This window comes from Centruroides vittatus, unplaced genomic scaffold (assembly GCF_030686945.1).
Source record: "Centruroides vittatus isolate TY-2023 unplaced genomic scaffold, ASM3068694v2 contig_1168, whole genome shotgun sequence".
Classification (NCBI taxonomy): domain Eukaryota; kingdom Metazoa; phylum Arthropoda; class Arachnida; order Scorpiones; family Buthidae; genus Centruroides; species Centruroides vittatus.
In genome coordinates this window covers 942,475-955,233 of record NW_027120749.1, presented here as the reverse complement: position 1 = coordinate 955,233, position 12,759 = coordinate 942,475, and the positions used below count along the sequence as shown (strand labels likewise).

Genomic DNA, 12,759 nt, shown 5'->3' with positions numbered 1-12,759 from the left:
CAGAACCTAAAAAACCTACCCCTGCTGGCTTTAAACTCCTCTTCTTCATTGCCACTGCTGCTGCTTGTTCAAGGAATGTTTTTCTTCAACTCATTGTAGATGAGTTTGGCTTTTTGACAGATAACTTCTTGGGTAGAGATATCATCTCTCACCTGCCTGTCATGGATCCAAACCATCAACAACCTTTCCATTTCGTCATGGAGTGAAGACCTACGCTTCACATGGAAGATCTTGGAGACTCCCTTGGCAACCTTGCTTACTTGATGACGTCTTTCTTGCTTAAAATGGTGTTGATGGTGATATTACTGAGACCAAACTCTTTGACAAGGTTGCTGTTTTACCCCACTTTCACTCCTGATTATTTCTTGCTTTGTTTCAATTGAAATCACTTTTCTGTTTTTTTTAGAAGCCATGATTTGCACAACACTTGAATAAATGTAAATACCCTGCACTGAGGTGATGTACTGTACATAATAAACAAGGGAGCAAGCCGAATCCCAACAGGAGCTCTGTACTTCAGGTGGTGAAGGAGCCCGACCGTCAGGGCTATTCATGAAGAAGAAGGGGGCGGGAAAAAACAGATTACTCTTCTGCAGCAAAGAGCAACTGTTTTTAAAGGCTCCTAAAATACCTACATCAAGAAGCTATTCTGGGAAGCCAAGAGGAAAACATCTAAAAATAGCAGATTGTCGTTGGCAACGGCAAAAGAGTGGAAACATCATTAGCACTTGTTTGCCTCACGTAACTGCCGAACGGAAAGTCCATTGCTCAAGTCACATAACGGCCAAACAGAAAGTCTGTTGTTTGCAGCGTCCATTATTCTAGGCATACATTATACGAGGCACCACTGTACAATTGAAGAAAAAATTGCTTGTGGCCATTTTTTAAATGTGTTGAATGTCAATAAAGGGATGTATGTATCTCAGATATTGCTGGTGCATCACCATCTATAACAGTAAGCCTAACATGTGACAATATAATAATAGTCAATCAATTCTATGATTTATAGACATGTTGGAGACATTTTAAAAATTGTCATAGTGTCAAGGGCTGAACCCTCACTGATTGCATGTTTTACGATTGAGAGGTGGGCCTCACTCAGAAATCCAAGAGCAAAGAGGATGCAGAAAGTTTTTTGAATTTCTTAAATGATCTAATTTATGTTTGTGTCATTGATGTAATGTCTTTTTATCTTATTAATATATAAATGATGATGATTATAAGAACTTTTAAAAAAATATATTTTTGAGTGAAAATGCAATTTGTGAGATAAAATGTTTTAAAATTTTCTTTTAAAAGAGTCCTTTAATCTTACATGGTTTTTTGTTTAAAGTATATAAGTGCAAGATCTTATATTATTATTTCTAATTTTATTTCTTAATTTATTTCTTCATTGAAAGTTTTTTTATTAATCCATTTTCGAATGTCTTAGGAATATAAAACATTAAAAATGCCATCCATGCAATTTTGTCATTTACGTTCTGAAGCAGAGAAAAAAATGAAAGCACCTGTAAGCTTTTTTTAAATATAACTAATAAATTATTTTTAATATAAATTTTGAAATATGGATATTTTTTTAGGAAGCGGTTCCATACAGAAAAAGAAAACTTGACGTAAAACCTGATAAAAAACGCAAAGTTGAGAGGCTACATCACGATTGCCAAGATATGGATGTAGATGATATTGGTATTTATTTCAATTATAATTTAAAAAACAATTAGGTAATAAAGAATTAGTCTTGATTAGGGAAAAAATAATAATACAGCAAAAAATACATTATTTATATCACTTTCATACTGAAAAACTACCAGGTTTGTTGTTCTCATATAAATAGAGGATAAATTAAGATTCAAGCCATCAAACTAAATTACGTAGATTCAAACTTCTATTAAAATTTATAATGATAAAGTAAAAAAAAAACAAAACAGCATAAGATTATTATTAGTAAATATGATTTTTATTATTATAAATTTTAACAGAAATTTGTATCCACATAATAAAATATGTTTTATAATGTTACAGTAAATGTATAAATCCAGATATGTAAAACGTTCTGAATACAAACATATAATGTTCTGAAATAAAATAATATAAGAACGATGTTTTCAATTTTATAAGAATATATATTTTGTATTTGAACATAAAGTTGGTATAAAGTACTTCAACTCAAAACCTGAGCATTTACTTTCAGGAACAGAACTGGTAGAACTGGATGAGAAAGAAACCCAAATGTGCAAGTTTATTCCTCCGTTACCACCTGACAGCTCCTTGGATTTACCTCCACCTCCGCCACCAGAAGAAAATTTTTCAATCATTTCAAATCAGGAGAAAATATCATCTAGTAGAATGACATATTTGAGTCTTTCAGATTTAGAAGAAGTTAAACAGCAAATAATGTTGGAATTAGAAAAAACGTCAGAAACTAGTGATAGTACTAAAGACTGTTCTTTATCTCAGGATTCAAAACTGTCATTGCAGTTGGAAGAACTCGACACGGTTAGTGACAACAGCCAAAATTCTGTGGAAAGAACTATCAAATATAGTAATTCGCTGTCCATCATCGAAGGAACTCCAGTGGTAACTTCTCACAATCCATTCAACAATTTACCGAATCCTTCGAAATTCTCTCTCGGAGTTTCAGAACACTTGCCTTTCGAAAACTTGCCAAATTCTACCGGAACTTATGAAAAAATGAAAGACGTACTCAACAAAGTGAGGAAAAAGGTCAGGATTTAAACAACTAAAATGAGATTCAGAGTATGCTTGTTGTTTTTATTAAGTTTCTTTAAAAGACATGGATCTTTTTTGACTTTTTAAAGATAAAGCACAAACGATCATCTTAAAACTTAAATTATATGTTTTTTTAACTTACAGGTGAAATAAGTTAAAAATAAAAAGAGAAAACTGTAAACATGTATTTTAATGCATTTGTTAAAATCTGATATCATATTTCTGCCTATGACATATACAGTATATGTATGTTTATATCTATTTTAATTAAACAGTTTTTAAATTTTATGATTCTTTTCATGTAAAAACTATCATCATTCCTAATTTTTAGTTTATACCCCTATATAACATTATTTTTTTCTGCACATGCTTGCACAAGTTACTTATTTAATTCTGAATGCTCATTTCTTTTGAAAAATAGTTTAGAAATGGAAGACGTAATAAGACGAAAGACCAAAAACTAAAAGAATACAAACATAGATAAATCGTTGGAAAGTTTTATACTAGAAATTTGATAAAGGGCATTTTTATATGGAATATTTTAAATGCAAAGGCATTCCAAAAAGGACAACATAAGATAGTATTTAATAATATAAAAAATAAATATATGTTGTTCTCTTCCACTCTTAATTACAGCTAGAGCTGTAGGAAGTGGAAGAAAAGAGTTAAAATGATTGAAGTGTAACAGCTAACCTATGCCACTGTAAGGTGGACTAGTTTCTGTAAGCTAAATCGAAAGTTCGAAATAGTCCTTACATATACAAGTGGAATAATAAGGGAAAAGGATGTCTGCACTAAAGTATTCTGAGAAGCAGTTAGAAAATCAAGCAAGATGACTGAACAAAGGTAATTGCAGACCAAAAACAACCTTGACAGTTACAGATGATGTCTTATTTTATACCAGATGGCTCCAAATGTGAGGAGGAAAATGGAGAGGACATTATACCAGAAGTGAAATTCAAATGCCATGAAAAGTTCTGACAGTTTTGCTGCAAGCAGCCATAAGTCCCCATGGACGTATCTCAAGCCTGTTTCATGCACTAAACTTTGCATTAATAAACAGAACTACAGGTTGAGAATCCTTTATTCAAAATTCTTGAGACCCAACAATGTTTTGGATTTTGGAATACAGTAATACCTCAGTTTTTGTTGATAATCCATCCAAAAACAATTGGTGAAATCCAAAACAGAGACAAATTTTTCCATATGAATCAATATAAATCCAATTAATTCATTCTAAACACTCTAAATACATTTTATATAGTGAGAATAAATATAGTGTTTAATACAAAAAACAATAAGAAATTAATATAAAATGAATATTAAAAGACTAATGTAAACAATAAATGAACATTTAACATGGCATTTATCTTTCTGAAGACTTTTCTTGGCATATGGAAGACTGCGAGGAGAGGAGAGAGAGGGGGGAAAATGTGTGGATAACCCTTTGTTTTTGCAAAATTAGCAGATAGGTCATGGGCACGCCAATGAAATCCGAGGCAACTGATGAAAACAGAAAATTTTTGACAAAAACCAAGGTATTACTGTATCTGTATATTTGCATCTGATTTTATTTCTTTTCTATGTTATTTTATTTAGGAATTTTTAACAAAATGTACTTTTCTATCACTGGAAACGTAATGTCTTCACATCACAACCTCTTCAGCTTCCAGCAAAATGTAAACTGAATCAGTTTACTATTAAAATATTTTTATTAAAAATTCCTAATGTTTATGTGAATATGTTTTTTAAACATATCTTAATTTAGAGTGAAAATATTTTTAAGATGTTCATATAGATGTATTTAAAATGATTTTAGACATTCACAAAGAGGTGTTAATTGATCTGTAGGAAAGAACATGTATTAATTTAAAGTTTGGATGTTTTCTGGTAAACACCTTAAAAGTTAGGATGACACTGCACTCTAGGAATACTAAAAAGTCATAGCTTTTGTTTTATATATACATACATATATATATATATATGTATGTATCTCACAAAGTTTATCAGCTTGGTGAGTTTTATGGAAAAAAGGGCCTGGGAAGAACACAAACATTTCCAGTACTACTAGGAATTTTCCATTTGTGGCCTGTCATGTCAACCTTCAAAAAACCGGTTTGGTAATTTTAGATAAAACCTATGTTATGTTCATATGCTGTTCATCTGTGTTATCTGATAAGAATGGACATTTATTAAAAATGCTTTTTTAAATAAATTTATTCTCAAATATTTACAATAAATGTGTTCTTAATAAAAAAATTCTCCAACCAGTAATCAAATTACAAATTTGCATATTCAAACAGCATATAAACGGTCAATCAGAAAATTTCTCCAAATACCTTACCCATAGCAATAAATGTACTGTATATATATATATATATATATATCCTGCATGGGGGCCAGCACTAGCATTTATGCCACCCAGGGCAAGACATGCATTTGAAGCCCCTTATCCCTCTACATTAAAACAAAAAAAACAAAAACAAGTTTTAAAATGCCATACTTATTAGAAATGGGAAGAAATTTTTGAATGATTTTAATTTTATTTAAAATAGTTTAATTTCACTTACACTACTATGATAGTTTCACTCATGAAAATTTATGAAAATTTGCTGCCCTTGGCCCAGTTTGCCCTTGTGGTAGCACCAGCCCTGATCCAGTGTGTAATTATCATACAGAGTAAGAAAAGCAGAATTATTAGCAATTTACAAAACAAAGTTCTCCCCTAGGATTTATGAAGTCCTCTTCTACAACAAAAATTGGTACATACACTGTAACAGGCATCTCAATGTATTCTTGGAAACATTTGATTCAAAACGTAGAGGCAAATTAATGTGCACTCTACATTTGCAGCCATTGCTTGGCTGGACTTATTATATCTGAACAAATCTACTGTCAGAATACTATTGCTGCTTTCAGATGCAGTGGAACAGACTGCCAATGAATATTGCCAGGGAAAATCACATTTTGCATTTTCTTTCTCATCAAATACTGACCTGTTACATTTGTGGAGGCAGCAGAATTTTGAATATATAGATGGTTACATTTTGTACAGGACAAATAGGTTACCTACACAAGTAAGCAGAACCCCATGTTCAATGTTAGTAGTAGTATGCAAGAGGCAAGGACAACCTGTCCTGGATAGAAAACGATGGAAGGTGATTTGATCTGAAGACTTACCCTTCTTGTCCTCTATAGAAATACTGGACAAAGAGATGCTGCAATGAAGGACTTGTCCAAAACTGCTTGAAGCAAGATATCAAGTTTTCAGCTATGGTGTGGGGTGTAAATGCTGGTGCAAAATATACAGTTTGGTTCCATACAAGGTCCCATTTTATGGAACCAAATTGTATATTTTGCACCAGCAATTCTTGCCTTCTGTGAAATACTATTTTGTAATTATTAAATTATAAAATAGTATTTTTGGGCCAAATATATTTTCTAACAATTCACTGGATTTGCTACTTCAGAATAAAATTGTGATAAAAAGTTGAATAAAAGCAAGATGAACACATGATGTTGAGCTTTTCGACCTGGTGTTTTATTCACTCATCCATGCTTGCTTCTTTCAGTTTGTTAATAGAATAATATGTAATGCCTGCAAAAGTTTAAACAATTACTCATAAGCTACTACTCATTAGCATGAGTTATGTTCAGGATTTCTACTCAAATTTGTTTTAAACTCCACGACTTTCCCTGACCAACTTTGCACATATTAACCAGTGGCGTGCAGTTACATTTGATGACAGGGAAGCTGTGTTTCTGTAAGAAGCGGACTTCCAGAGGCAATCAGTTAATTGTGCGTCAGTGATGGTCTAGGGCAGGGATGAGCAACTTGAGGTCCTCAAGCGGCATTCATATATTTTGCGGCCCGCGACGCATAAAATGTGAATAAATATATCAATTTCCCAGCTTAAGACAGTTCTCGATGAACAAAACCAGCTGTCATGATGCTTGCAAGTACGATGAAATATACGATAAGCACGAAGATCTTTAACGAGTTAGCAATACTGAAATACGAGCGAGATTTGTGCACAGATAATTTCTTACCACACTAAATTTAACAGAAAAATTCATCACAAAACGATTATTGATGCTAATGTGTGAAATTCCATTTAATCGATGCAAGATGTGTGATTACCAGAGCCCCTTCGGCCGCCAATTTAAAGAATTTTAATCTTTAAAATTGGCGTTTCCACTTCCCGGGACGAGGACCCAGGGGTTGGATTTGTGGGAAGCGAGTGTTCGGGTTGTTTCATTGTGTTGAATTGCATACACAGAACGAGGCGCTTGACATGTAAGTGCGTGAGTGCGAGAATTCGAGTAAAGGTTAAACGGTGTATATCTTCGTGTAAAGTGATGTTATGTCCATGCGTGTGTGTGTGTGTGATCAAAGGACATCTTCGGCATGTCTAAAAACAGAAAAACAGTAAATTACGATACGAGAATAAGATGTGTTGAAAATGAAAAGAAAGAGTTCTTACCATCGGAGACTTCGGAAAATATTCACTTGTACGATAAATGGCCACTTCGTCCTCTTCGTGGTAAAGTTGGGGAGGGAGATACTTCTCCCTCCCAAATGTTCCTACAAAACACAAAGACACTGAGAAAAGAAGTTCATTCATTTATTATCTAAGGTCAACATTATTACCTGTATCAACTAGTCTTTCTTCCCGAACAGTGTCATGAGGAGAGCGAAGGACCTGACCTAACCTAACCGGAAGCTCAATCCTCGTAACAGCTGTTTGGGAAGAAAGGTCGGCCAAATGTCGCGTCCGGCGAGTAAATGTGTCACGTCCGGGTGGTCACAATCGGGAGTCAAATCCGTTGTCGTCTATCGAGTGTCACGTTCGGGAGACAAGTCCGGGTAGGAGACAGTCACGTCCGGGAAAAGGCGTCGAGTCCGGGTGAAAAGTATCGAATCCGGTCAGAATGTCGCATCCGGGTGCAAAGGACGAGTTGGGGAAAATCGAAGAGGATCACCGCCTAGGCCAAGGGAAACGCAGCCACCCGCAGCAACAAAACCGCGGTCCCTCGACTTCGGCGGTGCTCTCCTCCGATTCTTCCCCGTTCCGACTTCCGAAAGACGATGACGACGACGTCGCGAGCGTGGACGAAGAGGCAGGCAGGCATCATGAAGTAATGAAGTAACAACGAAATCCAAGAAGAGGTCTCAGATGTGTTGTCACTCCCTACTTCTTCAACAACAAGGCCTGTGGCTGGCTGATCCCTGACGACCTTGGCCAAGTGGAATGGACTCAGAACTCTCCCGCCTCCGGGAGAGTGCCACGCCACACGCACTGGGGGAAGGTCGTCACCACCCGCTGCCTCTCGCTCGACGGTCTCCAACGACACCGAACATTCGGCAGAGACCAAGTCCACTACCGGGTCCTCGAACGTTTCATCGGAGCCGTCCGAGGAACCCCCTCCCTCCGGCGCCACCGCATTCTTCCGTCGGAACCTCCGGCGAAACCACTCCAACATCTTCATTCTGAAAAAAAAAAAAAAAGAAAGTTTAAAATTAGTCGATTAATTAAAACAAAAGCTTAAATTAATGTCTAAATTCTTCCGAGAAAAGCAAGATGCTCACCGCAGCTGCCTTTTTAAATCTAAAAGATTCGAATCCGACCATCGAACGATGTGCCGAGATGTCTTCTGGGACCAATTAACGCAGAAAAAGTCGAATATTATACTCACGACGAATCAGAATTTGGATAGCTCACGTTAGATCCTACCGGAAATTGCTAGAATGTTCCAACTGTATTTGCAGTAGAGACGACAGACCCGGAACGAAGAAACTCTTACGTGTAATTTGTATTTGTACGACAGTAAATTAAAGACACACCGCACGTTGCCACGAGGAAAAGGCACTCGAGCCCAAGTCGTAACAAGTGTTTTCTTCTAGAGCAATTTACATCTTTCCGACACCTTGGAAGGTAGCTAAAATTCTGCCACTTTACAAAGGGAAAAATAAAGATAAATTGAAAGCGAAAAGCTACAGACCAATCTCATTGTTACCAGTAATGGGCAAAGTTCTTGACAAACTAATCGTATACCGCAGGTGTGGCCAAATTTTTATCCCTTGGGGCTACTTTTTCGGTAAAATATAGTCTGCGGGCGACTATGAATATGGGCAAACAATTTTAGGATTTTTCAAATTTTTCATAAATATTTTAATAAATAATTAACAAGAATTTCAACTAAAAAATATTATGGCAAGTAAAGAAAACAAATAATTATATTTTTTTTATTCTATCAAGGACAATAATATAGTATTTATTAAATTAAAAAAATTACAATGTAAAGAACTAAATACACAAAAAAGTTTAGCAAATAAAGAAAAAAATGTTAATTATAATTTTTTTATTTTTTGAGATGAAATACTTATTAACTTAAAAAAATACACTGTGAATAATCAAATGAATAAAAATGTTTAATTGGACGAAATCTGACATTGCATAGGTGCAGCAAGTTTTTCAAAATTTGGCGATTGCCATTTATATGCGCATGCGTTGCGACTACAATTAATTTAAAAGTTAACATTTATTTGCATTGTTCATCGGGATAAATACAAACATTATGGGTACGTTGCATAGACAATTCGATAATTTATTCTTACAATAATAGACTAAGATTTTTAAACATTAATTTAAGTGAAAGCAAATTGTTCAACTTTAGCTTCGCGGGCTACTTTCAAAACCTTTGCGGTCGACCGGTCGACCGCGGTCTACGTGTTGGCCACCCCTGGTATACGCCTCACAACTTGGCTAAATTCTAGACAGTACCTAAACGAAAATCAATATGGATTCCAAGAAGGAAAATCGGCGGAAGATGCCATCGCTAAAGTAATTAATGATAATGAAGAAGAACGAAAACATAATAAATGGACAATAGCTCTCAGTCTAGATATAGCAGGAGCATTCGACAGTGCGTGGTGGCCGCTCCTACACAAAAAATTAGAAGAAATCAATTGTCCCTGTAATATATATTCATTAATATGTGATTATTTAAATAACAGAACAGCATTCATAGAATGTGCTGACATAAAAATTGAAAAAAACAATGACAATGGGATGCCCACAAGGATCGTGTTCAGGCCCCACATTCTGGTCCATCCTACTAAATGACCTTTTAAATACTGAGACAATAATAGGAACGAAAATAACAGCGTTTGCGGATGATATATTGGTGGTTTGCTCAGCAAACAGTCGGATGCAAATCGAGAAAAAATGTAATAACATATTGGAGAGGATAGCGAACTGGGGAAAGAGAAACAAATTACAGTTTAACCCCGATAAAACTACGGCCATCGCGTTTACGACTTGCAAAGTGGATAAAAGACAGCCAACGATAAAATTGCAAAACAAAAACATAAAATGTTCTAATCAAATAATATACTTAGGTATGACAATAGACAACAAATTGTCATGGAATGCCCACCTTGAATCTGTCAAAAAGAAAGTTGGCAATCTTTTTCAAGAAATTACCAAAGTGGCAAAAAAAGAATGGAGTACAGGAGGCACTGCACTAACTCAAATATACAAAGGCGTAGTGATACCAATAACTACATATGGCGCTCAAGTATGGGGAAATAGAGCAGAAATGACCTATATGAAAAGAAAGATAATAAGCTTCCAACGTAAATTTCTCCTACGAATAACAGGTGCATATAGAACCACGTCTAATGATGCATTATGTGTAATGGCAGGCCTCCTACCAATGGACTTAGAAATAAGTCAAAGGAGGGATATTCGAAAAATTTTAAAAGAAAAAATAACATATGGTGCAATACTAACAGAGAAAGACGAAATAGAATATCAAATCAAAAGATATCAACAATTGAAAAGATATGAGTGGAAAAAGATACAAATAAAAGAATATAGTCCATTAACTAAAAATAGAATTTATACGGATGGCTCGAGAACCCCAGAAGGAGTAGGAGCTGCATACATATATATATCAAATAATAGAGAACAATACAACAGGAAAATCAAACTAGATAAAAGATGCAATAACTATCAGGCAGAACTCGTAGCCTTAGAACAGGCTGTAAGCTGGATTAGCAACAACATGAAAAATATAACAATCACAATCTGTACAGATAGTCTTTCCGTATTAAAAGCATTGAATGACGACGAAAACAAACACGAACTCATCGACAACATTAGAAAATATATCTTAGCAAATAAAAACAATATATCTTTCAGCTGGGTAAAAGCACATATGGGCGACCCTGGAAACGAACGAGTAGACAGCCTAGCAAAAGAGGCAAGCAGCTCAAACATGAAAGTAGTATACAAGAAATTATCTGAAAGATATATAAAAAGGGAAATAAAGAACAAATATATAATAAAATGGCAAAAGAGATGGACAGAATCAACAAAAGGAAGAGAACTTTTTGAGTATCTACCTGATGTTCACCAGCGAATAAAAAATAAGAACTTTATAATAAATTATAAATTTACAAGATTCATGACTGCACATGGTGACTTTGCAGAGTACCACAATAGATTCCATCATAATAACGATGGCACTTGTGAAATATGCGGAGACAGAGAAACTCCGACACATCTTTTATTTGAGTGTATTAAATATGAAAATATTAGAAACGAGCTACGAACAATAAGCAATAAAGAAGGTTATACTTGGCCAATAAAAAAGAGTAGTCTTATCAATAACGTCACTCTTTATACATACTTTATAAACTTTATAAGAATATGTTATAAAACCAGAATATAATCGTCCCATATACCATCACGAAGAAGTAATGAAACGTGGAAATACGACGACAGTGCTAGTAACAATAGTACAACTAACAGAAACAACAGGCAATAGTACTACAAGTACTACAAGTGTATCTAATTTTACCCACAAAACGAAAAGGAAGTGATAATGAAATAAGTGGTATGAATGAGATGATATCATGAAAAACAAAATAATCTTGGAAGTACTACAAGTGCTACAAATAATAGGGAAATACGACGGAGGAGCAAGAGGAATGGTTGTACAGTGATTTAAGAAACTACACGTGAAAGTACTACAAGAAAGTGATACTTTTTGTGTTATAAGTGAAAGTTCTACAAATTAAAGTGTTAAATTGTGGAGGTACCTACTCAGTGACAGTGACAGTGATACTAGTACAGGTAAAGAAACGTTTCGATACTATAGTGGTAATATGAAAATACGATGATAATAGGAAGTGCCAATATACGACAAGCAAACATAGCGGTTATCTCTGAAACCTTAATTAAAATATCTCAAGTACTTTTAAATAAAACATAAAACATATGTAGACTCTTTAATACTATCATTAACTTTAAAAAAAAAAAAACTCCACATATATTTTACATTTTGTATTTGTATTTATTTTTATTTATAATGTTTGTACAAAAAGTACAAAACAGCCAACATGGAACTATAAAAAAAATCTACATATTATATTAATTGTTTCAATAATATGTAATTTAAATATATAAAATGTAATATGCTGAATGTAACAAAATACGAATATATGTCGGTAAAAAAAAATGTAGCGGCTACGACCGCAATAGTGTATCCAACTCTCTGTAAAGCATTGAGCGAAACAGAGAACGTCTGAAAATAAAGTGGAGCACCGGAAGCCTGACATTCATTGCCAGGTAGAAGGTCTGCTCTATTACTATTGTATTAACTTTATCCAGTTTGATGTTGCATTAATACGCGAAACCGGCAACCCCGACGGCGACCGAGGAATCTTTCCGAAAAGCGAAATAATATTGGGCGAAATCCTAAGAATTTGATTTATTTCCTGCCATGGCCGAAAATGGACGAAAAAGATGTTTATTCAAACGAATTTCGGGCGATTTTCGGAGATGGTCAAGCCTCGAGACGTAGAATTGAAAAAAGATCTCCACGTTGGACATTCTGCACTATGTAAATGCAGAAGATAATTTATTTATCAAATTCCGAACACAAAAAAATGACTGAAGCAAAATTTAAAAAAAATATATATAAATTAATTAAAAAAAATAAAATTGATTTTTTAAATTC

General features: G+C 34.5%; 2 protein-coding genes and 1 long non-coding RNA gene across 3 annotated transcripts in view; 2 read left to right on the top strand and 1 right to left on the bottom strand.

The window, feature by feature from the left end:
* The window catches only part of LOC136981537 (zinc finger CCHC domain-containing protein 8 homolog), a 32,687-nt gene extending 29,671 nt beyond the window's left edge, over positions 1–3,016 (top strand). Inside the window, exons 11-13 of the mRNA XM_067277847.1 lie at positions 1,433–1,510; positions 1,581–1,686; positions 2,192–3,016. Coding sequence (XP_067133948.1) covers positions 1,433–1,510; positions 1,581–1,686; positions 2,192–2,736 — 729 coding nt within the window. The 3' untranslated portion in view covers positions 2,737–3,016. The remainder of the gene's footprint in view (positions 1–1,432; positions 1,511–1,580; positions 1,687–2,191) is intronic.
* Positions 3,017–6,969: 3,953 nt separating this feature from the next.
* Positions 6,970–7,590, bottom strand: LOC136981884 (uncharacterized). Its single transcript, XR_010881800.1, has 2 exons — positions 7,215–7,590; positions 6,970–7,142 (listed from the first exon to the last, which is right to left on the bottom strand). It is a non-coding gene; the product is annotated as an uncharacterized lncRNA (long non-coding RNA).
* Positions 7,591–10,134: 2,544 nt separating this feature from the next.
* LOC136982512 (uncharacterized) lies at positions 10,135–11,620 on the top strand. Its single transcript, XM_067279011.1, has 2 exons — positions 10,135–11,368; positions 11,463–11,620. Exons 1-2 carry the CDS (start codon positions 10,135–10,137, stop codon positions 11,618–11,620), a joined length of 1,392 nt encoding a protein of 463 aa, XP_067135112.1.
* Positions 11,621–12,759: the final 1,139 nt, after the last annotated feature.